Raw genomic sequence first — 26,012 nt, 5'->3', positions numbered from 1 at the left:
ACCTTGTCTGACAGCCCTGAAACCTCCAGGCCTGCTCGAGGTGCCTGTGAGCTGCCCTGTGGGCATATGGCATGGGGGAAAGCCGAGCAGACAGGCAGTGCTCACCTTTGATGTTCCTGGGCAGGTCCAAGTGGATCCTGGGAAAGGTCCCCTCTCCTTTCAGGGAGATTTTTTCTGGCTCCAGGTGACCCAGTTGGATCTGGAAAGCCCTGCAGAAGACTCCAGGCACTCCTGGCAGGTAATACACTTTCAGCACTTGCTGCTTGCCAGGTTCAACGTAACCCTGCAGGGCACACAAGAGGGAGGGACGCAGTGTACCAAAGAGGATTCACTGGAGGGATGGCTCACATGACAGACGCGCTGAGAACACAAGACAGGTTCTCATACATAAGGAAACATCAGACATCACCACCTCCAGTTTTCCTGTATCCAAACGCCTGAGTCTCACTGCTCTTCTGCTCACAGGGGTTACCCTCTGCTAGCCAGAGCCAGGCACAACAAACCAAAGCTCTTTCACCAGCTGCTCTGGAAGAACGGAGAAGGGCCTCTGCTTCCAGCAGGGCCAGCAGCTCCTGGCAGCAGCTTGCAGGAGAGGACATCAGCATGTCACCCCTCAGACGGACAGGCACTGAGGAAGGTGGAAGCCACTTGGCCCTTTGGCTTCCTCTTCCCATCGCAAAAGGGCACCAAGACAGGAACACTGCTCCAGCTCTAAGACACCCAGGCAGGATGACAAGCTGCGATGGAGTGATGCTCCAGTGATGGCACAACCAGAGAGCTCAGCACTCAGCTCCAAAGAGCTCCCGGAGCACTCGTGCCTCCCACTGGTGCTTGCTGTAGGACAGCAGAGCCAGCGGCGCCCAAGGACAATCAGGGGCTCCGTTAGGATTCTGCTCGATGGACCTCCTCTGCCTCTGCAACAGTCGCTCACAGCCCTGTCTCTCCTGGCTGGTTTTGGACGGGGCTTGTGTGTTCATTCCCCCTGTTTTCCCCCAAAGCGCTCTCCTGGGCAGCCTGACACAGGCCGGGTGAAGCCCTTGTGCTACTCACCCTGCTGGGCACGACCAGGGGCACGCCAGGCAGAGGGTTGGCTGCAGTGCCTGTGCCGGGGCTCAGCACCGCAAAGGCAAATCCCAGCTTCCCGCTGTTTTGCAGGGTCAGCGCTGTTTCCGTGACTTTGTTAAACACCTGAGCAGAGGACAGAAGAGCAGGAAGTTACAGGCACACGTCTGCTGCCAAGAATTTCATTCCTCTTCCATCGTGTTGAAAGCAAAGGAACACAGCCCAGAAGCAGGGAGCGCACAGGAGAGATGGGCACTGGGCTCTCTGGGTTAGCCTGGGCAGCCCGCGGCCACAGGGTACCCCTGGGCCCTACACAGGAACAGCTATTTGTGGCAGAGGTGCAATAGCAACCATGGAAAGATCAGTAATAAAGCAAGTAGGGGACACAAGCTCTCTGCACTTGAAGGTGTCACCCAACTGCGAGCTGAAACACAGGAGGAGGCATTGGGGCACTTCAGGAGAAAAGGCACCTGCACACAAGTATTTGTGGGCACAACACAAGCCAAAAGGGAGGGAGAGAGGGCAACGCACACAGGGCCAACAGCTGGAAACAGCTGTGGGGGTTGTAACCGGAAAGAAGTACAGTGAGGGTTATTCGGGGACATTCTATCCGGCTACGGTGACTGGAAGCCCAGGTCAGCTGCCTCCTTGGTTGATGAATCAGGAGCATTAAAAGAGAGCACCTCATTTGGGCTTTAGGAGCAGATCAGCGGATGGATGTCTGAGGGACACATCCCTCTGCAGATCACCACTGGGATCCTGCCTGCCCCAGGAGGCAGCGTTAGTTAGAGGAGGGATTCCCAGCTTTGGGCTGGGCTGGGGTGGAGATGGCCATTAAACGCCAGCTTGGAGGTATCCCCCAAACGTTGGACTTCCAAGCCACAGAGCCAGCGAAGCAGCTGGGAAGGGGGGAGAGCCCTGGACCCGGGTGGGCAGCAGCCCACCGGTCATGCTTGGAGGCAAGGAGCACTGACAAGAGCAGCGTGCGGTACCTGCAGCCCGCAGTCGATCTCGGTGGTGTCCAGGAGGTAGCTGATGCGCGAGGCCTCCCCACGCAGAGCCACCTCGTAGCTCGGGCCTCCCTCCACCCTGCACAGCGCCGTGACCTGGCTGACGGTGTTGGCGTGGCTGAAGAAGGAGAAGGAGACGCGCTGGCTCTGGCCCGGCTGCAGCTCACCGTGCAGCGGCAGGATATCGAAAACCTGCAGGCAGGGAGGAGAGATCCACACGTGGAGCACGGGACTGATGCAGGAGAGCAGCCTCAGCTTGGGACAAAGGACAGACGTGGCTGCAGGGGCCTCTTCCTCAAACACAGGCAACATCCTCCTCATCTCACACTGCAGCCGCTCCACTCACCAACGGAGAGACCATGGGGAAAACCTTCTCCCACAGTCCCAATTAATGCAGTAGCTAATACACTACATTCATTTGTGGTGTCTCCTGGCAGCAAGAAATTCTCTCTGCTGCAGAACTTGCCTTCAAAAACACCTTTTCCTGCCCTCAGAAGAACACGAGACTGGGAGCTGAGAGCCTGTGGAGCCGGGGGCAGGATCCAGCCCAGCTCCTTGCACTCCTCATGCTTTTCCCTGTCTCTGATTCACATCCTGCTCTCTCCAGATGCTGCAGCAACTGCTGCCGCAGCAAATGCTGCCGCAGCAAATGCTGCTGCAGGAATTTCCTACCCACCACTAGATGAGGACCAAGATGGATAAAGTCCTCCATAGCTGCCGCACAAGGAGTGTTCTTGACCAGCCCTATAACACCTCCCATGTGGCGTCTCCAATGACCAGCGATGCGCTTGTTATGACATGAGGCCACTCTGGCAGCAGCACCCAGGACACCAGTGGGAGTGGGAGTACGTAACTGCTTGCTACACTGGAAATGTGGAAGTGAGACAGATTCCCACTTACCTCCTCCACACCCAAGGCGAGGGGCTCTGTCTCCATGAACCTGGAAAAAGAACAGACCTTTGCTCAGGGACCTTGCAGTGGGAGGGAGGGAAGTCTGCACAGCAGCTCCTCGGCAGGATGGGGCCCCTGCGGGGGCATCAGTGGTGTGAGCTCAGCAATGAGCTCCAAAACTGGGATGGAGCAGGTCAACGCCTGGCAATGACACTGCTATAGCAGCGCTGCAGGCAGCTGGCAACTGCTTGCCTCCAGATCTGCTATCTCCTGCTGCGTGATTCTGAAGATCCATTCCGTCACTGGAGAAAACACCTTGGTGCAAAGGCTTAGCTCAGCTTTCAGCTCTCAGAGGTCCAAGGGCTGAGGCTTAGGGTTAGTCTGTCTCTAACCACGTGGGTCTACAACAAGAGTAACCACGAGAGATTCGTGCCTCAGAAGTCAGAGAAAGGGCACACGTTGGTCTACACTGCCTATGTCCAGCCACACAGCAACAGTTGGATTGTGTTGCTCATATGATCACTCTGCCCCAGGTAGCAGCAATGACCAAAGAGCAAGGAGGAAAGAACGGGCTGGACAATTAGAAAGAAAAAAATGTAAACACACAAAGTCTTGTTGAGGCAGAGAAACAGCATTTTTCTCTCCTGACCAAAATAAACGTGCGCGACTGATCCTGGGAGTCTCTGATGACCAGCTCCAGCAAGGTCCCAGGTAGGGAAAGTTCCAGTCTTTGATCTCCCCTTCATGAGACCTGATGCTTGATTCCCTCCATGTCAGACTGAGTTAGAGCTGATGATTTAGAATACCAACAGTGCTTAGTGTGGACCAGAAATAACATCTGACACGCTGCCCTTCTGCAGGCTCCTAATGAACACTTTGAGTGTTTGGTGGTAACACCTTGGAGACCATCTTCATTTCCAGCTCTGGCGCACAGCATCCCATGGTGTCTGCTGAGCGCCCCGGAGTGCCCCAGTGCCCTGGTCGTCTCCCCCAAGCCCTCCTAATAGCCACAGCTCATCTCCAGTTCCCAAGAGGTCACCTCCTCCGAGTCAGATCCCAATTCCCTTCACACAGCTGCTTCTTGATCGTTTCCCTTGTTTGTAATAACAGCGCTTCAGTGCCACGTGGTGAACTTTGCTGCGTTTCCTAGGGCATTACGGAAAACCATTTGCTACCGTCCTTCAAACTGCCCAGAGCAGACTTCTGTGCTATGCAGAGAAGCCGCAGCAGAAGGAACACTAGGAATGTGCTTCTAGATGTGCTTCAGCACCACTACAAGTTTGCTCTTGGCCTTGGAAACCATAGACCACCACTGCATGGTCCTCCTTCCCAGGGATGTCCATACAAGGGCTCCCTCCAGCATCTACAGCTGGACCTAAAGTCACAGCAGAACCTGCCATTCCTCACTAAAACTCTACATAGCTCTTCTGTGAATGTGACGTGCAGTTCAAGAGATGAACACTCACTTCAAGGGGCTGTTTGCCTCAGGCCACGAAGATCTGAGAAAGCAGCTTTCTACATCAGCCCTCCTGCCCCCAGGAACCCATACAGGCCTACAGCAAAGCAGAGCAAGGGACTGCGACAGCAGTGTGTCACTCTGATGGCAGTGCCTGGGTAGGATCTTAGTACAAAATGACAACAGATGGGCTTAGCAGGGAAGGACACCTTCTACATCCGCTTCTCCAAGTGCCGAAGCATGGCTTTGCAGCTGCAGAGATAAAGCAGGACTCCAGCTTATGGCTATGTGAAAAGGGTCAGTAGTGTCCTACAGTCCCAGCCTGGCTGGAGAATGCTGTCTCCTTCCCAGCATCAAACCGGCGGAGATCACCTGTTCCCTGAGCACCTTGGCTGAGCACAACTCAGAGGTGTGATTTCCTCAAGGGAAGGTTGAAAACAATTTGGCAGATCAGGCAAATGGCCTCGGGCTTTGCAAACCACAAACAGGACATCAGGAAGAAGAGCTTCCAGGAGAGGGAGAGGTGCGCATACCTCACTGGGTTCACCTGGCTGTCCTTCAGGAATGCCCAGTGGTACTGGACAACCAGTGGGCTGCAGTTGGTCATCTCCATGTAACGCACATCCTTGCTGTCATTCAAGATGCAGCCAAAGTCCACGGCCGTGCTCTGGATCTGGAGATTCGGGAAGTAGACTTCTCCCCGGACGGTGACCTGCTCTTCGTGAGGATGCTCCAGGAACTTGATCTTCAGAGCCTTCTCCGCTGCCCGGATAAGCAAATCCTCCTCATAAGCAGGGTTAAATCCGATGCAGAGCTGAAGTTCCTCCCCTGTCCTCAGCTTCATGGGCTGCAAGGAGATGAAGAGAAAATGTTCTACGTGTGACCCCAACACGGGCTTCTGGCTTCATCCTTCATTTTCTTCACGCTGTCTGACCAAGCACCGCACTTTTTTCTGAAGCTGCCTGAGGCTCACGGTTCTGTGCTCTGCACCAATACAAGAGGAAATCCACGTTGGTCTCCTGAATTCTGGAGCCGCAGAAGCCACCTGCTAAACACAACCAAAGCAGCACTCTGGCACCCAGGCCTTCGCCCTCTGGAGGAACTCCTTTAGCCTGCAGCACAGCGGTGGCTGCACCTCTGACAACACGTGCACTGCAGAGCCCATGCCCAACACCTTCCGCACACACCAGGGCAGGAGCCAGACAGCAGCTGGAGAAGCCTACCTCAGCCTTCCCAAAGGCAGGGCTGCCCTCAAAGACAGCAAGCTGTTCCCCAGCTTATCTGAGGATGGCTGCTGGAGAGCTGGCATGCCTTCCAGCAGACACCTTTCCTACAGCTTGCCCACAGCTGGGTGCCTGCTCCCTCCTCCCCCTGTCTTCAAGCCAGGAGGTCTCTTCCCGATTCAGATGGCATTCTGTTTCCTTCAGCAGCTCGTTTCACATCTGATTTAGCTTGGGCCACTTTACTGCAGACTCTACAGAACACACTTCCATCATGGAGGACCTCCCAACAGAGACACACCACCACGTTCATCCCCCTTCAAAGCCCAGCAGCAAGAAAGTCCGGGGCTGCTCACCTGAGCATCTGCAGGGAGAGGCTGCTGGTCCGCAGTGCAGATGGAGAAGGGCTGCTCTAAGGCAAGGACCACGCTGAGGGGCAGCGAGCACATGTTCTTTACAGAGAGAGGCTTGTACATCACAGCCAGGACATCACCGGGGTGCTACAGAAACAGGAGACAAGAAAAAATGACCTTGAAGTGGCCATGGACCTCCTCCCCTTCAGACGCATTTCAAATTTTCCAACCCCAAAAGTGCATCCATCTCTATTTACTCTTTTGATTGGTTTCTACCCCTCTGCAAAGTTTGTCCTCCAACTCTAGCAGACGCTTTCGCGTTTAGAACCCACAGCCTTCCCCAGGGGACAGGGAAACAGTCTCGCGTACAGATGAGGGAGCAGCCCCCCAGAGGAGGCAGCTGCTTCAGCAAGATCCAAAACAGAAAGTGAACCCACTCTGGCTCCAGTTGTGTGTCCTCTCCTGCCCAGAGAGCACACACAGGCACAAGGCACAAGGCCATTTCCACTCCCATACAGTAGTTTCTTACCACCCTATCAGCTCTGCCAGGCCCGCAAGGCAGTGATGCTGCTCAGAGGAGGCAAGCAAGCAGGATATGGCCTGCAGCGGACAGCCTGCAGCAGCCCGAGGTCAGCTTTGAACATTCACGGGCACATGCAGACAGCTCCAAACCTCAACAGTCTGGCCGCAACCTGCTGCCCCTGCTCCACTGACAAGATGTTGCAGCCTCAAAGCTAAGCTCAGCCTAAGCCTTTTCCTCCTGTCCATGCATTGCTCCGCGCTTCCTGCATGGTTTATCTAAACTAGACAGTCTTTGGGAAACTAATTGTGGATGCATTGGCATCCAACTCCTGCAGTGTCGCAGCACGCAACACATGGGAGCATGTGGCATCAAGCAGACCACAGGCAGACATCAGGGGGAGCTGAAAAGCTTCTGATTAGATGTGAACCGCCTGCTCACAGGATTTGTGCTTCTCTGGAAGCCTGGGAAGTGGAGGAGAGACCTGAAACCGCAGAAACTAAATCATGAGCTATCTGCTCTTTTTCAGACACCTCACGCGACGGGGAAAGGTGATGCAGGAGTCGGGATCCAGACACTAAAGGGCACACACGTTGCACTGGTGCTCTCATCGCTGCAGCTGAAGGGCACTCGTGGGTCCTTTGAAGAAGGTGAGGCTTGGGAAAGGCAAAGAGGCAGCACCCATACCGACGGCAGGGAAGGCAAAGAGGCGCAAGAGATGCCAGTTTTTCCTCATCAGCTTGAGGAGTTGACAGGAATCTCAGCTTTTCTCAGCTTCCCTACACGATCGCTGCTCGGACATCACCACACCTTGGAAGATCCTCAAAACCCTGACTACAGACACTGGCGTCTCTCTAGAGGGGGGCATGCTCCCCCTCGCCAGAGCAGCTGTAATCTCAGTTCTACCTGGCTCAACTTAGAGAACAGCCTCATCTCTAGCAGCATCCTCACTCCTCTCACCACCACCTCAGGGAGGGTGAGGAGGGATCTGCTCTCCACCTGCAGCCCCAGCACAGCAAGTGGCTCTTCCAAAGCCCACGCTGCTCTCACGGGTCCCACACCTCAGCCCGTGCCCTTGGCTCAGCAGCTCAATTCTGTCTCCACCTCGAGAAGGGCAGAATAGAGCTGCGGAGACTGTCCCCAGCCCCACAGGGGTGAAATAATGATCTCGGCATTCATGACAAAAGCTGGGCCTGGCTCAAGTCAACAGCCAAAGCTCTGTGGACTTGGAGAACTTCCTCCTTAGGACACAGGCACACCCCAGCCACACCAGTCAGTGCCAGGATGCAATGCAGAGACTCACCTTCTCCACCCGGAAAGTGATTTCTCTGCTGGATATTTGCAGAGCAGGAGCAATGAACTCGCACGTGACGTCCACCTGCACGATCAGATTCTTCACTCCCTCCTTGCCCACGATGGCGTGACACAGCAGCTTCTCCTTCACCACCTGCATGCGAGCCACACGGCCCCCAGCGGGTGTTATCAGGGTGTCCACAAAACACACTGCATCTTTGAGCCGCCCACCCACACGCCCCATTACTGCATGAAGTTACAGCCATTGGTCTCCTCAGGAGCCCTCTCTTCTTTATAAGCTGCATCCTCTTTGTTCTGCACTCACGCGTCCCTCGTGTTACAACCCAACCACCACAAAAGGCCCTCAGGAGTCTTGTGCTGCCTACAGCTCTCAGAACAATCCCTGCCCAAACGGTTATTGCTTTGCTTTGTCCCACTGCCAAACAAAATGCTTACCGAAAACTGTAGGAACTCATTAAAAAAAAACAAACCAGACTGTATGAAGGGAAACAGGGGATAGAAGGATCAATGCCAGCAAATCCTCCCTTGCAAGTTTAGTGGAAAGGATCCCTGGGAAAACCCCAAACAGACAGCCTGCCTTCCTAGGATGTACTGTGTCCCCCTAGACCTGCCTGTAAAACAAACCTCCCCAGGAAAGAGATGTCTTCAACCTGGCATGAAAACCCTCTACTTAAGCTGGATGCTCTTACATCCAAGACTTTTCCTGATTCCTCCTCATGGTTTCACTTCCCCACATTCCTCCCTTTTTTCCTCTCTCTTCCCTCTGATAGACCACCACAACCCAACTCCTCCTCAGAGCCTAGAGACGTCAGAATCACCTGTGCTGCACGTGCACCACAGGGTCTTGGGCTTCTAACCAGCCTCAAGAGTATGAAGTTCTCGAGACCTAGGGAAGGTGGAAGACCCAATCCCAGGCTCTTGGCTTGGACTGCACGAGCCAGGTAGCCACAGCTGAGCTCACAGATGCCCATTTGGCTTTCCAGGAAGGCACCCTCACCAGTGGCCTGACCATTTCCCTTCTGGTTCCTTCTTCCCTCTTCATCAAAGCCTCATGGGCTCAGGACTGCACACGGACAGTCCCATCGGAGTCAACTAGCTGAGGGATCAAGTCTTCCTCAAGCTACCACTCAGGCAATCCTTTAAAACACCTCTCAAACTCTAGCAGCAGCAGGAGCTTAATGCACATTTATTCCCCATTCACTTAAACACTTGTGCCCAGTGCTCCTGGAGCCAGGGAAGGCACACCGGGGTCAGACGGCAGCTCCTCTGCAGAGCTGGATTTCCCCCGGAGAGAAGGGTCCAGGGAGGAGAACACTCAGTGACCCTGCTGAAATCTGCCCCTCTGAGCTGCAACCCAAGGGTGCTGCAAGACCTGCCTGCCCTCGGCACACGGGGGCTGGCTGAGGGAGCGGGGCGAGCGCTGATGGGAATACTGACACAAGTCAAGCTCTCAGTTCTAATGATCCCTGGAACACTTTCCCATGTGGACGGACATCATTCGGATCATTAGAGCTGGCACACTGGGTTCATTTCTCTCGTCCCGGTCTCCGGGCCGGACAAGCTCCCGGCCCGTGTCTGTCTACAGAGGAAAATCAATGCTGCTCCCAGACACTCCCTACCTTCCTGGGTGTTTTGTTTCACTCGCTGCTTCCCCACACAGACAACTGCCCATTTCTTTAGTTACTTTCTGCCTGGGCTCCCAGTCTACCTCTAACTTTAAGGCCAGCTGAGAAAACTGGGGCTGCTCAGCCTGGAGAAGAGAAACCGCGGGGAGACCTCAGAGCAGCCTTCCACTAGCTGAACGGGGCCTACAAGGATGCCGGACACGGACTCTTCTCAGGGACTGCAGCAACAGGACAAGGGGTAATGGACTTAAACTCAAACAGGGCGAGTTCAGGTTAGATACAAGGAAGAGGTTCTTCACTGTGAGGATGGTGAGGCACTGGCACAGGTTGCCAAAGCAGTGGTGAATGCTCCATCCCTGGCAGGGTACAAGGCCATGCTGGACAGAGCCTGGGGCGACAGTGCCTTCAGGCCATGTTTTGCTACCACCAAGTTGGCTTTATGGTAGCCATGGAACTCAAAAAGCCTCAGCAACTGATGGTGGCGAGCATGGAAAGCAACTGGTGCTGCCACGGTAACTTATGGCAGGAAACCAGGTTCTCAGAAGCACTTGCCCATTTGCTCAGGCAAATGTCAAGGGGCTGCACAAATGCCCTGATGCAGAACTCACCTGGGGGGTGCTGCAGGAGCCTTTCAGCACCACCTCCGCTGTCTGGCCGGGCATCAGCTCCGTCCTCAGCGGCTGAAGCTTCAGCACGGGGCCACAGGAGGAAACCTTGCCCTTGCTCTTACTGATGCGAGGGAGACGCTTGCGCTGCTTAAGTGTGGTGCCACCTTCTGTGGTCCAATAGAGCAGACGGGTGCGTCGTCCTTTGTTTGTCATCTTGAAGCGGTAACAGCAGGGATCCAGGCTAGAGGAGAAGCAGAGACACAAAATGGCAGGGGAGCTGCTATTTGCCACTGGTCACCCAGCTTCAGCACCCTGAGGGCACGACCTGACTGCACGCTCGGCTTCACCAAAAGCCAGACCTTGGCTGCCCCTAGGTTTGTCACCATCCAGCAGCTGCTCTGCTGGCACCCTTCCAGCAAGGAAGAGCTTCGTAAAGAGCCGGCCCCACATGCAAGTAGCTGGAGGAACAGCCTCGCTGCCACTCCACCTTCCCCTTGGGAGCTGTTGTTCATGCCTCTGAGGCGTCTCGTAGGGAGCATCCAACCCTCATTGCCCCCAACGTACCACCCTCTGGTGGCGGCTCTGCAGCCGACAGCAATGGCAACAGCTCCAAACTGAGCCCGCGGGCAAAGACATAAAGGGGGGCAGAAGACAACTACATGAATCACACGGACACTGTCCCCTCCATTGTGCAGCCAGCTTGTGGCTGCACTGAGCACAGGAAACTCTGGACAAGCACCAGCCTCCCTGCAATGTCCCTGCGTACGTGGAGGGCTCGTGGGTGCGTATTTTACCTCTCCAAATCTATCCCAAGTACTTAAGGTAGGATTAAGCTGCTCTTTCTACCCCAGGAATTCAGTTATCGGAGCACCACGGACCCTCTTTGCAGCCACAGAAAGGAAGAGCCACCCCAAGAAGACTGTTCTTCTTCTCTGAGGAGGTCTCCAACACAAGGCAAACAGCACTTTTTTCCTCCTGTCTCCAAGAACATGACTGGTTTCAGACACACACGTTGGGACCACTGAATCCTCTCCTTCCAGCTCACCAATTTCAATCGAGACTCTTCATTTATCCCACTCCACCTCAGCAGACTTCCACACTTCCACACTTCCTCCCCCTTCCAGAGCTGGTCCTGCATCCACACTCGCTTGCCCGTGCCTCGGGAAGCAGGCAGGAGAAACCAGGGAAGAGCCACCACGTCTAATAAAGAGCAACCGGGCACGGAGTGGGGGAGAGGAGCCAACTGGGGGATGACACAGGGCAAAGAAATTCTGCTGCTCCTCCAGGGCTCCTGGCCAGAGGGGAAATAAACCAGCGCCATTCATTCAGTCGAGGAGCTGCTAACAAGCTACTGCCCAGGCTTGCTGCTGCTCTGAGATCTTACTCCAGACGGAATGGCAAAGCAAGCAATATCACTGCAGAGGGAAACATGTCTGTACTTGTAAGGCAGCATTTCTCAGCTGGAGGCTTCCAGGACCTGCTCTCTTCCTCCAAATCTTTGTTTGATAAAGTGAGGAGACAAATGGATTATGACTAAAGACAATTCAGCAACAACTTAGCAACTGCTCTCCAGCTCGGTGGCTTTCAGAGTACCTACTGACTTGCAGATGGCCATAAAATGTTTCCAAAGGAAGCCCTGTGGCTTCAGGGAAGCAGAGCCAGGACTGTGAGCACTGAAGAAGCTTGAGGGACTGCAGCAGAACTCCTCCTTGCTGAGCCCATGGGGAAGTGGGAGCTGAGAGATTCCCTACCTGAAGCAGGGCGCCAGGTTGAGCTCCGGGCCAAAGGGTTTGTCAATGACAATCGTGGTGCCAACGCCAACAGCCTGGACGGGGATGACGTAGGCACGACTGTTCTCAATGAACAGCACCACCTCGTCCTTGAATTGCTCCGTGTCATCCAAGTTTGCAGTGACAGCCAGAGACACCTCGGCCTTGGCAGGGATCACTCCCTGACTGGGTCCAACGGTCCAGCACGAGTCTGCACCAGCCTGGAAGACAAACAACACTCATTTAGGACGGAAACCACGGACCTGGCTGCCACCAGCCAAGGCCTGCCCAGGCAACACGTTCACACCGAGCCAGCGGGTGTGAAGATTCCACTGACATTCATGTACAGCTTCTCTGGCTCGTGCTGACACAGGGCAGCTCGCTTGGAAAGGAGCCCTGAGAGCTCCGCTCCAAACGTGAATCTGAGAGTCTGCTCCCTGACAAAGCTCATTTATCAAAGCTTGGCAACAAGCCCGCCAGAAAATTGTACCCCAGAAACTATTCCTGAGGAATGAGGATGGGGGTCTCGACGGAGCCAGACCTTCAACTCCCTGGCGTGACCCAGCACAGCCCTGCTGGGCCCGCCCAGGCCAACAGCCCACGCCAACAGCCCAGGCCAGGGGAGGACGATTTGCATCCTCTCCTCATTCTTTCAGTCAGCATCTGCTCTGGCTCCAAGGGGCAGCACCGTGCACTGCTGAACAGGAGACCTGCCAGGGCCACAAGGCTCTGCCGAGACACATTCCCTTGGGTTTCTAGGTCAGCTTCTGCCTGCCCCCAATCCAGCCTGTGTCTCAGAGACAAGAAACCTCTTGGAGCCACGCTACAAAATACCCCCACTTTCAAGACAAATACCCAACCTCTGATAACATCTCTGCTACTTGCTTATCCTTGAGTGCGCCGCAAAATGATGCCGTAGCTGCATGCACTGCATGCACAAAGACAGTGGCTATTTCTGACCCTATAGCAGCTTCTTGTACTATTGGGCATCAGAGCTCCTGAGTAACCAGTAAGGGCTGGGATCCACCACTTCAGAAGTTCACCACGATAATCAGAATCTTATCCCAGCACAGACGTCCATCGTGAATGAAAGCTTCCACAATCTGGTTACAATGGACACCAGTGTGCAGCTGACGGATGGAGGGAGGGAAGGAGAGAGGGAGGAAGGGACGGATAGCTGCCCCAAGGGATGACTGAGGAGACACCACAATCAGCTCTCTTGAATCTGTTTACAGATGAGTCACTGAAGTGATCTGGTCACTCTGGCCTTGCACAAGTGGCAGAGGAAGCAGAACTCCACGTTACAAATGCAGCTGCACTTCATCAAGCCGTAGCTCTAGCGAGAGCCGTAGCTCTAACAACAGCATTCCCATTCCCGTAGCTCTAACAACAGCATTCCCATTCTCAGTCAGGCTGAGTCACTGTCCTCGTAGGGCTGCTCATGAAGGGGAAATAAACCCCGTCCTGCACCAGCTGGCTGCAGAGCCTTGTCCCAGGTGGTTCAGCATTCCCGGTGGGGGGGACCCTCTGTTCTTCATTTCAAAGCTGCTCCTTATCCACACAAACAGCCAGTGGCAGGAAACAGCCCAAAAGCACCCCGAGCCCTGCAGGAGGCGGAGATCAGAGCCTGAGGCTGGCTACATGCTCCTGCCAACAACCGGCCTCCTCCTGCCTCCTCAGCATCAGCATCTCCTCAGCACAAGCACGGGGACCACTGTGGTTTAGCCTCTGCCCCGAGCACCGTCAACGGGATGTTTTACGGGATCAAGGGGCAGAGCTTGTCTCCATTTGTGCTCCCTGTCCACAGCTCACCCCTCCATGATCGCATCTGCCCTCCCTGCCAGGCTGGGGAGGCCAGGGACACCACTCTGCGCATCGCGGCTCTCCAGGGCACGGCTACGGCTTGCCCAGCTGCTGCCAAGCGCAACATTTAAGAACCAAACTGCTCCTGCTTTGCCTTTGGGAAAAGCTCTCAGCTTGCTTCTAGAAGCACAGCTGTCTTGAAGACTTCTAACCCTCTGTAATTCAGTTGCCAATAGGCACAGCGCAACAGGACATGTTTGCTTTCCCCTGACGAGCAGAGTAACAATTGCTTTGCTTACCAGCAAGTAAGAAAGGGCACTGAAGGAGGCAGCTGCTGAGGGCACTGGGGTGCTTGCTCTTTGCAGAGGTCAAAAGCAGATTTTTATGGTGCGGACAAAGCAAGCTGCCTGCGAATCCCCCACTTTGAGGTTCTATTTAACCCCCAAACGCCTGGAAAAGCAGCAGGAGGGAAATTCAGCCCCCTCCTCCTTGCCCAGGGGGCTGAGCCTGTGCTCTCACACCCTGCTGGATGCCTCATGCGCAGACACAACCAAGTCCCCAGCCACAGGCCTGCGTGAAGCGGCTCCAGAACTTCAACAACCCAGCCTGCAGAAGAACAAACCTCCTCTCAAGCCCCTCACAGACGCCCCTCCGGTGGGGAGCACCCCCCAGACCCAGCACACGAGCCCTTCCTGGCTGCATCAGCCCCTGTCAGAAGACCCCACAACCTCCTTCTGCTCCGCAGCCTGTTCCACCCTGCCGCCTCCAGGAATTAAACAGCCTCTTTCTGCAGCCACATGCTCTACAATGTTACAGAGCACACAGGCTCTGCAGGTACACAACCCTTACAAGTCTGCTTCTGGGCAACAACCCAGCTGGTTTGACCCCCGAGGAGGTGTGAAACCCACTTCACCCTAAGCGCCTTGAGGACAGACCTCTCAGTTCCAAAAACAAAGACTCTCACAGCTAAACGCCTTCCACAAAATAAAGGGAGAACTTGCAGAAATGAACTCCTTTCTGCTCAAACATCTCTGCAAACTCTGTTTTACTGACGGGTGCCCCAGCTACAAGTGACCCCGGAGCCAGGCTCCTCTTGCTGCACTCGGATGGAACATCTGGCTTTCTCTCTCAGACACATCTCAGTGACGTGGAAATGTTGCATAGAAATAAGTGCTCCAGTCACAGGCTGCTATGGGCCACTCACTTGCTCTGGAAAACAGCCCCAGCGACACTTACCATCTTTGCCGAGAAGGATGCGGGGATGACAGACTGATTGGAGAGGTGAAGGGTCCGGGAAGCATCTTGTAGAACTTGGATGCTGCCAAAATTTATCTCACTTGGGTGCACGTGGACAACTGGTCCTTCTCCAGTGCTCAATAAATGGATTTCCTGCTCCAGGAGGCAGGCAGGAAAGAGAAAAAAACAACAGGGAAGGTTTAGAATGACTGGACAGCTCTAAGGGGGCTCGTAGGCTGAGGGAATTCTGACTGTTTGAAGCTGTCAGGGTTGTGAGGCTGAAACAGGAAGGCTGGAGCAAAGGTGGCACCTGGAGTGGTCCCTGCAGATCTGAAAGCCACAAGATTCCGTTATGAGGGGATACAGAACCCCCATCTCCCACGCATGCTTTTCACACCTCCTCCATGCTGTCAGCTCTCCTTCCGCTACTCTGTGCCTACGCCTGCTCCTTGTACTGCTCCATCATGCCATAAACCACCCTCCCTGACTGCTGCGGCTGCACAGCCACACTGCACAGGAACTTCTTCAACCTTCCCAAAGCTTCCCCTGTGAAAACCAGTAGAGGCTGGAAGCAAAGCTCTTCTCAGTAGAGATCATGCAAGTTAGTTGCCTCTCATTTGTGCTTGTGTGCATTCCTGGTATTACTTCTTTATTGCACCAAGACATTCATTATTAATTGCATCATTCAAGCAGTATTTTTTTCTGCTGACAGCCTGAGACCCAAAAGTTTGTTCCTGCAGAAGGGGCACAAACTAGCGGAGGAGGAATGTGGATCCTTTTGCTAAACCCCCTTCTCACATCACTAAAACCAATGAGAATTTATCCAGTCTGGCGGGATTTCCCCAGCTCCAAACACCCCAAGCCTTAACCAGGCTTGTAGAGCCTGAAGAAGGGAGGGCTCTGGGGAGACCTTAAAGCACCTTCCAGTGCCTAAAGGGGCCAACAAGAAACCTTGAGAGGGGCTTTGGATAAGGGCCTGCGGGGACAGAACAGGGAAGGATGGCTCTAAATTGACGGGGGGGGGGGGGGGTGGTGATCAATATGGGATCCTGGGAAGAAGCTCTTCCCTGTGAGGGGTGGTGAGGCTCTGGCACAGGTTGCCAAGAGGAGCTATGGCTGGCACAGGCTGCCCAGAGGAGCTATGGCTGCCCCATCCGTGGCACTGTTCAAGGCCAGCTTGGATGTGGCTACCAGCTCCCGAAGCTGCACTCAAGCCATAAGGCAGACCTAGAGGAAATGACACCCAGAAACTCCCATTTGTGCAGGCAACACCCAGCCAGGTTTTGACCAGCATTTGCGGGCTGCGAGCAGCAGCCGAGCACGAGCGCAGCGCCTTGAGGACGGATTGACTGGGCACAGGGTCACTCAGTCCCATGTCTTCTCCAGGCATTAGTGTTGCTTATGCCACGAATGCCTTCTTTCCTTGTAGACAACAGCCATAGATCATTTTCCCTGGAAGAACCCCTGTACGCTCTACATCCCACCAAGATGAGAGGCACAAAGGCACACGTCTGCCCCAGCACTCACCAGTGGGGATTCTTTACTCCCAAACACCGCAACACGAGCAACGGTGTCCTGCTTTCCCGTCACCTGGACTTCCAGTGTGAACGGGATCTCCACCGAGCTCTGAGGCTGGATAATCCCACGGGGCTCAGGGCTGGAGTACCACACAGCAGCAGCATCCTTGTTCTCCTATAAGGGACAGAACCAAACACGGCTTCAGACTGACCTTTGAGGAAACTTTCAACTCTTTAACATCTACCACAACGCCAACTCACACACGTGTCTAAAAATGCCTAGGAGAAAGCAGAAAGGCACAACTCAAGATGCAAGACATGTATGGGTTCAGCATCCCGAGGGGGGCCAACAGCTGCTGCCTCCACAACCCCCCGTCCCGTGCTGGCAGCCTCCTTGCAGCAGCTTTTCACAACCCTACAAGTTCTCCCGCATTGAAAGCATCCTGAAGACTTGAATATAATCTGCTTCCTGGAGAGTTTAAGCTGCTTCCTGGAGCTGATATTCAGGTAGCTTCCTGTTCCCAGCAAACCTTTAGGGTTGAATACAAACCAGCAACATCTTAACCAAACCCGGTTTTTCCCTAACAAACCCCTAGGTGACATTGGAGGCAGGAGGCGGATGCGATGCCAAACCTGAGGAAGAGCCCAGTAGCAGCCTGGAAGGTTGCTGTCGTTCACAAGGGTCAGCATCTGCTGGTAAGGGACTTTGAGAGAGCATCGTCCAAAGGTCAGAGCCGGGTGGAGCACTCGCAGCGGGGGAATTACACATCTAGGCAGAGAGATGAGCAAAAGGGAATTAGATTCTGACACAGCGTTTCTTACTTGTTTACTTCTCAATGAGCACCAAATGGAGCACGACCCATTTGTCACCGTCAAATAGACATTTGATACGCCTACAGTGAGAAACAGCCTTCAACTTCTTTTTACCCAACAACCTCTTGCAAAAGAGGGGCAGACCCTGAGTCTCAGCATCACAAAAGCTGCTCAGTGCCCAGGCAGAGCACGGTGCCCTGTCCCAGGTCAGCTTTGCCCCTCCTTTGCCCCAGGAGGCTCGCAAGGACCCTCTCAATGGCCCCAGCGAGGTGTGAGCTCTGAGGGAGCTTTCCCACCGAGGAGCAGCGCTCGCCAAGGCTCCAGGAACACCAGACTCCAGTGTCTCAGGGAAAACACCGCTGTGTCCCTGCCTGAAATCCAGCCCTTTACCCCAGCAACGCAGGGTGCAGGCCACCACCTGCCCTGCGCCGTGAGCGATAACCCTCTCCCAGGCCCTGTGGCTGCCTTGCTCCTTTCCCAACGGGTCCGCACGCCAGCTGCTCCCATTTGCACTTGTTCTACACAACTGCAGCCCAGGCACTGACTGCACAACTCTGCCCGGGAGAGGGAACAGCACCGGTGAAATGCATCCCTCTTGCCGTTGAACTGACGCCCACCGCAGCACAACAGGCCTGAATGTGGCTGAAGCAAGAACAACTTTGAGCTTAACTCCGAGAACATCAATGCTCAGCAGAGCCAGACGGAAGCACAAAAACCTGAGCTCACCTTCCACACCAAGGACTACTTTGTCTGTCACAAGATCTCGCCTTTACTTTTCCCTCACCAGTCCTGCCCTAAGCCCCTTGCCCGTCTGCACGGCCCCTCCTTAACTGAGGCAGACAACAGCTTGCAGCAGCTGCTTGCTGTGGCCCAAACCAGTCCTGGATTCTGGCCACAACCCAGCACAAGTCCAACACTTGCAGGAAGGAGGAGAGGCGGCCCTTTGGAAACATTACACCTCAAGCCCCCAGAGCAGGCCGATAAGGAATATAATCACAGTTTCCTGTAGGAGAAGGCCCTGGGCCGTGCCTGTGGCTGAGCACAAGTGCTGCTCATCATGGACTGCTTTCCATGCGTTGCTGTTCTCCTGTCTAGCTGGGCAGAACTAGCTCATTGAGCAATGCTCCTCGTTTGGAGCTGGAGCCAGCCAGCTCTACGCAAGGCAGCACCACTTGCTTCTGGCAGATGCATAGGGAAAGAAGAGGGGCTGCAAGGGAAGCGTTGGTACCTGGCTCTGACGGGCAGTGATAACACCTCTCTGCCAACACCATCCACATCAACCACCAGGGCCAGCTTGTATCTCTTCACAGTGTTGGAGCACAGGGTGACCTGGAAGACAAGAGCATCAAATACTTCATCACTCCCAAAACCCATCGGCCATATGCAGTGCCCTCCACATCTCCTTCCACAGCAAGGAAAGGGAGGATTTAGTAGATATGAGGAAGATGAGGTATCAGGAAGAAGTTCTTCCTTGTGTGGGGGCTGAGGCCCTGGCACCGGTTGCCCAGGGAAGCTGCGGCTGCCCCATCCCTGGCGGTGTTCAGGGCCAGTTTGGATGTGGCTTGGAGCAGCCTCGTCTGGTGGAAGGTGTCCCTGCCCATGGCAGGGGGCTGGAACTGGATGAGCTGTAAGGTCCCTTCCAACCCAAAACAGGCTAGGATTCTGTGATGTTTGCCTTTAATTCTTCTGCTGGTTCATGTGTAGAGCACAGTCTCTGGCAGTAACAGAAGTCTTTGGACAATACCTGAATTACTGAATGCGCTTTGCGTTGCCAGGGCAGATGTAGAGCCCAACACTAGTGCCCAACTCTTACTCGCAGGATGCTCAGAGCCAGCAGTGCTAAAGCCCCCTCAATGCCACCGAAGCTCCAGCTCCACCTCTGAAGCACACAGGGCTGGACTCTTCGCGTACCTGGATATCCAAGTGTCCCTTGGCGCAGATGGTCCCTGTGCAGGGCCTGATAGTAAATTCAGCTGGCTTCTTGGCACCTGGGGCTCGCTTTCTCCACGACGGACCAGTGCTGTCTGACACCTGAGCAAAACTGGTCACGCTGGGTGCTCCCGAGCCGTCCCCAGGAATGCGAAGGTTGAAGTTGAAGGGCACCGAGGAAGTGTTAGTGAGGCGGCAGCACAGGGTGCGAGGAAAGCCTGGGAAAAGGACACAACAGGAGTTTATTATCCCGTGACTCCTGGGGTGGACATCCTGCGGTGATAAAACTGCGCTTGGAGTTTGCCTCCTTTCAATGGCAATTACAGCTGATTGAGAAGCTCTGTAGGGAAGTCGTCGTCAATTACGGTCAATTTTACGCTTGTCACACAGAAATGCCACTCTGACACAAGTGCCTCTAACTGTGAGGAGCTCTCACCTCCCCCAGACCAGCACCAATTCCTTCTCAACCATGACGGTGCATCCAGAACATTTACTCTCAAAAGTCAGTCCAGAAAAGTCCCTGTGAACTCCACAAACACTCCCACAGTTTTCGAGAGATAAAAGCAGTATGTTGTCATCAAAGAGATGATCCAGGAAAGGAAAGGAAAGATGAAATTGGCAGCCACAGCATGATGCAGAGCACTCTGAAGCAGTTTCTCCAGACAGGAACCTCGGTGCATCTCCTGGTTTGGGACAATCGAGACTGAGCCTGTGGCAGCTCACGGCCCACTTCACTGGAGGCAAACCTGATGCTTGCTCAAGAACAAGCAGGACCTGTGTCTCACCCTCCCGAAGGAGTGGGGACAAACGGCCATGCTGCACACCGCCTTTCATTACCCCACAAAGGCTGACATGGCTTCAGCTTTGGTACTTGCTTTCCATAATGGAAGCCACTGACACAATCGCAGCTGATCTGGGGGGTTGAGTTCACATTTAAACTTGAGACCATCTCAGTGAGAAGTCCTTTGCGAGACTGAGGTGGAGAACCAGAATCTGCATCTCAGTGGAGAAGCTCTGGGTGCACAGCCGCCAGCTCTGTCAGCAGAGCTGGGCTTTTGGTGGGGAAGGAGGAGCCCATGTCTGAAGACATGGGCGCCCAATGCGGAGCTACTGCTTGGCCATGTTACCTGGGAGCTGACAACGAGTTGGCCTCACAGCACTAATTGATTTCTCACGCTAACGGTCAGGTGGGTAAATGGTGCCCTTGCCTCACAACAGCAAAATTCACCCAGGGCACCTACAACTTGCCTTCAACTCCCTTCTCCAGTTGGCCGCGGACAAGAAAGACTTTCACAGTCATTCTGTTGCTGAGGAATGGCAGATTGGGGCTGGACTGACTGTGAGGGACACCAGAGAACACTGACTTTCTACTCCCTCCGTTCTATTTGAACCATTCAATTGGCTCTGTGCCATTCTGTCTGGTTCTGTTTGATCTCATGATGGCAAAATACTGCCTAGCAGCTGGCAGTCCTGGTTTTCACATGCTGAAGGCGGCTATGGAGGAACACAAGTGACAATGCTGTCCTGGACAAGTGCTCCATCTGGGTAAGGCTCAGACCTCCCACCCTGCAGCCCAAGCCCAGGGCACACTCACCAAAGGAGACTTCACCGAAGCGGAGGGACGATACATTGAAATGAAACGCCAGCCCAGTGACACAGCCACTGTGAGGACAAAGGCAGAGGAGACATGGCCTCAGTTAAAGAGAACTGCAAAGCCTTCAGCTTTCCTTACCGTTCCGGTGGGTAAAAGCCGGCCTGAGAACCTCAGGGGGTTTCACATCAAGCCCTCACCCTCATGCTCAGCACAGCATCCAGGTGGACGGGAGGCAGCCAAAGCAAAGCGGTCAGCAGCCCATAGCTGCTTGTGGGGCTTGGGGCACAGTGTCATGCAGGGTATGCCCCCAGGTTGTTGATGGCCTGAGGAAGGACACCAAACAAGTGATGGCTGCGTGCCTCAGTTTCCCCATCTGTAATGTGTTGGACACAGGGGTGTCCCCAGTAAAGCACACTCAATGTAACTACCCTTCCCAGCCACAGCTTTCCTGCTTTGGCATTTCTTAGCTGGAACCGCTCTTCCCATGGAGTACAGGAACACCTTGCTCAGAAGATCTTGATCCACGCAATCGTTATGGGGGCAGGACTTTGAGACACGAAGCCGGGGGAGCCCCAGACATCCCTTGACAAGAGCCGCAACAGCTCAACAGAGCGGACAGTTGAATCTTGGAGGAAAACATCAGCCAACCACCAGGGCACCAGCTGACCCATCCAAGAGCAACACGTCTTAAACCACCCAACACAGAATCGTCAAATCATCTACGCTGGAAAAGACCTTTAAGATCATCAAGCCCAACTGTCACCCCAGCGCTGCCAAGCCCACCACTAATCCGTGTCACTAAGGGCCTCGTCTACACGGTTTGGGAACACTTCCAGGGATGGTGACTCCACCACTGCCCGGGGCAGTCTCTTCTAATGCCTGACCACCCTTTCGGGGAGAAACTGTTCCTAACATCAAGTCTAAATCTGCCCTGCGCACACTGAGGCCGTTTCCCCTTGTCCTTTCCCTTGTTACTTGGGAGAAGAGACCAGCCACCTCCTGGCTCCATCCTCCTTTCAAGTAGTTGCAGGCATAACGGAACCTGAACACACCGCATCTCCTCACCTGCCCTTAAAGTCAGCAGACTTGAAGGCTCCAAACTCCAGGACTCACCAACATCCACCTGAATCACCACGTGAAGCTGCACAACACCCATTAATTTATTTCATGGTTGATGCCAACCAATGCCAGCTCTGCCTCTCAGCTCAAAATCAAGGACCACAGCAAATGGTGTGTTCAACCCAACCTATTCCATGGCTCCCTCTTGCTGACAATTCCACTTCATTTGCTGCTGCGGTCGCAAGGAGTCAGCGTCAAACTGGAGTCAAGGTTAGTGTGGGCTCCTAGTGTGGGGATGCCAGGATGAGAGCCAAGATCAAGACCTCAGACAAGCCTTTTCTTTCTCTGCTCCATCAGCAAATGAGGTAGGTGGGAGATGACTACCCAGAGATAGCTACAGATGTGGCCGCCAAGCTCTTAGAACCCTCCTCACCTCACAGTCAGCGTCAGAGGCTCAGGGGATCCCTTCACATTGAACTGGAATTCCTCTGTGAACTGCCCCACGACACTGGCATTGAAGGAGATCCAGATGGCCTGATGATCAAAAGGCAAAAGCATGCCCTCCCGGGGGCCAAAGGTGAAGCAGGAGCCCAGAGCTCTCTCCGGAGGGACCACGCTGAAGGGCGTCTCAGTAACTCCTCTGTTGAGCAGGAACACCTGCAGCAGCAGCGAGAAGGCAACATGGAAATACATGAGGAATCCTCTTTGCTTACAGAAGGCTCACTTCTTTTCTAGTTTAGCAATTAACATCTGTAAAAGGCAGAAGATGCTGAGCGCTGCTGCCAAATACAACAGGACGAGTTCTGCCTCGGGGATTTTTTCCATGCAAAGCAGGGATAACTTCACACAAACAGAGCCACTCTGGGCTTATTCCCCTGACACAGAGCACTCCACTTGACCTGCAGTGCCAAGCGCCTGCTCAGCACCACCAAGTTGATTCAGACCCATCCCACAGCTCCACGAGGCTCGCTGCTGCCCGCGAGCCATCCGGATCCACCCCATGCCCTGCGCCCCGTCCTGCTCACCCTGTAGCTGTGGCTTGAGCCAACAGTCACCTCCCCGATGCTCAGCTGGTCACAGCTGAGTTGGACCTGGGGCCCGACGCCTTCCCCGCTGATGCACAGGGGCAGCCTGGTCTCACAGCCTGTGGAGGGAAATATCTGTGAGTGCAATTCCCTCTGCTACCCAGCACTTTCCAGGTTGTCTCAGTGCTGCTGCCGGTCCCTGGGCTGGATGGAACCAGCTCTAGATGCTCCAGGAGAAGATACGGGACCCATCTCGTCCCTCAGGACATACGCCTTGGGGCTGCTTTCTCATTTCTAACCAACCCCCTGGGCCGGTGTCACAGAGAACCACAGAATGTTTTGCGTTGGAAAGGACCTTAAGATCATCCAGTTCCAACCCCTTGCCATGGACAGGGACACCTTCCACTAGAGCAGCTTGCTTCAAGTCCCTTCCAGCCTGAACTTGAACATTGCCACGGGTGGAGCAACTTCCTTGGGCAGCCTCTTCCAGTGCCTCACCACTCTCACAGGAAAGAATTTCTTCTGTATATCTAAACTAAATCTCCCCCGTTTAAGCTCGAACCCATCAGCCCTTGTCTTATCTCTCCAGTCCCCGATGAAGGCTCTCTCTCCAGTCATGGGAAACCAGCCTTCTCACTGAGCAGATCACATAAGCCATAAATGTACTGCTAACGTGCACATCCCTTGGTGCAAAGGCAACCGAGACCTCAAGGCTTACAGCTAAACTCCAAGGTGGGTCCTTTCCCTTACATTTGCTAGAGATGACAGAGCACAAGATCTTCAGTCTGAAGGCTGCTCTCAGCCACTGAAGCAGCCTAAGGTGCCTGAATCCTGGCTCAAATTTTGGATGAGCTCTCACTGCCATCCCAGCCTACTCTGCACACAAAGTGAGCAGCACGAGAAGGAGGAGAGAGCCACGCCACAAAGACTCATCTTGGACGTAACTGGTCTACAGGGGCCTGGTGCTCCTTCACTAAAGCTGTGTTGCAAATGCTGGCAAAGCCATGGCGGGAAAGCTTATTCCTTCACTGCTTGGTCACTTCTGGGATCAGGAAGGCAGAGCCAGGCATCCTGAGCCCTGGCCTCCGACAGGAGACCACCGGGAACCACGGGGACAGCGGCGTGTGCCAGCACTGCCCTGTTGAGCCCTCCAGAACTACATGAGGTCCGAGTGGGCTGGAAGAGTGTTTCTACCTCCTCTGTGGGAACAGGAGCAGGAGGAAAGAGCTGTACCTGAGATGTCACAGTAGACTGTCTCTTGGTAGACTCTGGCTTCTTTGGGCTTAAAGATCACATTGATTTCAAGGGAAGAATTGGGCAAGACATCTCCCTCCTGAAACAGAAGTGACAGCAAACCATTTATCTTCAAACATCACATTCTTGTTTCCACTGCAGCCCTGGAAGCCTTTACTTAGAGCATCAGCAAAGAGCAAGGAGCAAGCAACGCTTGCCAACAGGATTTACAGGAGAGCTTGGAAGCAGCAGCTTCCCAAGTCCCTCGCCTTTACTGGCACCCGGAAGGGGCATTTTGTTCCCCTCAGAAGAGACTGAGCTCTTGCTCGCGGATTTAAGTCTGGGCCACGCTACCAGTTTCTGCAACTCTCTGCTGCTCTCGCAGAGGATCCTGGCACTGGTGCTCAGTCCCAGGAAGCCCTGCCACACATTTCAGGAGGCATCCCTGGTTTCTATAGGCTCTCACTTCCTGCAACTGGTTTAAGGAAAGGCACCTCTCAGCCTTACATGGGCTGCAGGAGCAACCAAGAAGAGAACAGCAGCCCCTTCCTCGGAAAACAAAATAGAAAAACTAAACTACTTTCACCCACTGTAAAAGAAAGAAGAGGTTGGGATTATTCCAGGGTTTACTCCAAGATGAGAAGGGATGCTGCGCTGCTCAGACAGCAGCCATTCTTCATCTCAAGACCATGCAAATACTCAGAAGGCAGGCTCTGGCTGATTGAAGGCCATGGGGTTTTTGCTGGCATCACCAGGAAAGTGAGCAGTTTTCTCTACCTATCTGCAGTAAAACTCAAAAAGCCCGTTTAAACCTGCCAGCCTCGTGTCCAGGCTCACAGACGACACTGGAAGGGAGACTCAGACGTGGTATAAATCCAGGTTTTAGGAAGGGATTGCTGTGCTTGGGCTCAATTTGGCCTCCTTTCCACCCAGGACCATTGCATTCTGCAGGTCAGTATGTGAACTAACAGTGCACCAGTGTCCTTTCTTCAGCCCCGCGCGCTACGTGGGAATGTGTCCTTACGGAGAATAACTGATACCTCTGAACACTGTGAGGACACTCATGAAGTGCCCTTAATTCACAGCCCTTGCAGCAGAGCCCAGCCTGGGGTCGGCTCTTGCCGCTGTTCAGAAATGCTTTTTGCAACAAGTGCCCCTAGCCTCACCAGAAACCGGATGTCTCCTCTCTTGGCACATCAAGCAGCTGATGTGGGATCTGCCAAGGGACCTCCTTCAGAGATGAGAAGGAGGAGGAGCAGCAGGAAGGGAGGTTCTCAGCCATCACTTACCATGGGCACAATGGTGAAAATATCACTGCAGAAAGGCATGGAGCCTCCCTGCACCTCTGTCCCCTGGTTCTGGGAGCTGCAGATGGGAAGGGAAGGGTGTTCTCTGAGAGGGGGGACCAGCCCGTGCTCCGTAGGAACATCAACCAGCTTGTCCTCTTCCAGCCTCTGCAGCCTGTGCCATGGGAGAGACGAACCAAGCAGATAATTGAATAAGCAGCAGATTTGCAAAGCCTGTCGTGTCAGTGCACGAGCAGCAAAGCACTCGGCGAGGAAGAGCAGCAGCTCAGCACAGGGCTGACCCTGAGACACAGGCTCCCACATGGATCCCATTACTGCCGTTCTTCCCAGCACAGCAAGGAGTTTTACTCCTCACTGACGAGCTAACAAGAGGTTTCTTAAAGCTGGTAGCCCTCAAGAAAAAGCCTCCTGCATTGGGAGGGGAGAAGCAACTGGCTTTCAGCTGCTCGTTACCAGCATCACACTTTTCCCCTTCCCTTTTGCACCCACAGGGGTGAGGAGACAGTATCTGCACTGCCTTCCACCAGAGGATCCCGGTGCACTTCCAAAGCAAAGCAACGGATTTGGGCATCCCATCACTTCAGTGACACAAATGGCTTTCTGAGCATGAAAACAGAGGTGCCAAGAGACGAAGGCACTCTGCCCAGCATCACCTAGTAAAGAAGTCA

General features: G+C 54.2%; 1 protein-coding gene across 1 annotated transcript in view; it reads right to left on the bottom strand.

The window, feature by feature from the left end:
• The window catches only part of LOC136005866 (hydrocephalus-inducing protein-like), a 50,443-nt gene that overhangs the window by 6,674 nt on the left and 17,757 nt on the right, over nt 1-26,012 (bottom strand). Inside the window, exons 11-22 of the mRNA XM_065663759.1 lie at nt 18,437-18,526; nt 16,395-16,559; nt 14,868-15,020; nt 11,811-12,049; nt 10,060-10,300; nt 7,816-7,959; nt 5,996-6,139; nt 4,953-5,266; nt 2,973-3,012; nt 2,055-2,264; nt 1,051-1,188; nt 106-283 (exon numbers count right to left, since the gene is read on the bottom strand). Coding sequence (XP_065519831.1) covers nt 106-283; nt 1,051-1,188; nt 2,055-2,264; nt 2,973-3,012; nt 4,953-5,266; nt 5,996-6,139; nt 7,816-7,959; nt 10,060-10,300; nt 11,811-12,049; nt 14,868-15,020; nt 16,395-16,559; nt 18,437-18,526 — 2,056 coding nt within the window. The remainder of the gene's footprint in view (nt 1-105; nt 284-1,050; nt 1,189-2,054; nt 2,265-2,972; nt 3,013-4,952; nt 5,267-5,995; nt 6,140-7,815; nt 7,960-10,059; nt 10,301-11,810; nt 12,050-14,867; nt 15,021-16,394; nt 16,560-18,436; nt 18,527-26,012) is intronic.

This window comes from Lathamus discolor, chromosome Z, assembly GCF_037157495.1.
Source record: "Lathamus discolor isolate bLatDis1 chromosome Z, bLatDis1.hap1, whole genome shotgun sequence".
Classification (NCBI taxonomy): Eukaryota; Metazoa; Chordata; class Aves; order Psittaciformes; family Psittacidae; genus Lathamus; species Lathamus discolor.
The sequence above is the reverse complement of the archived record's forward strand: the minus strand, read 5'-3'. Positions and strand labels throughout refer to the sequence as shown.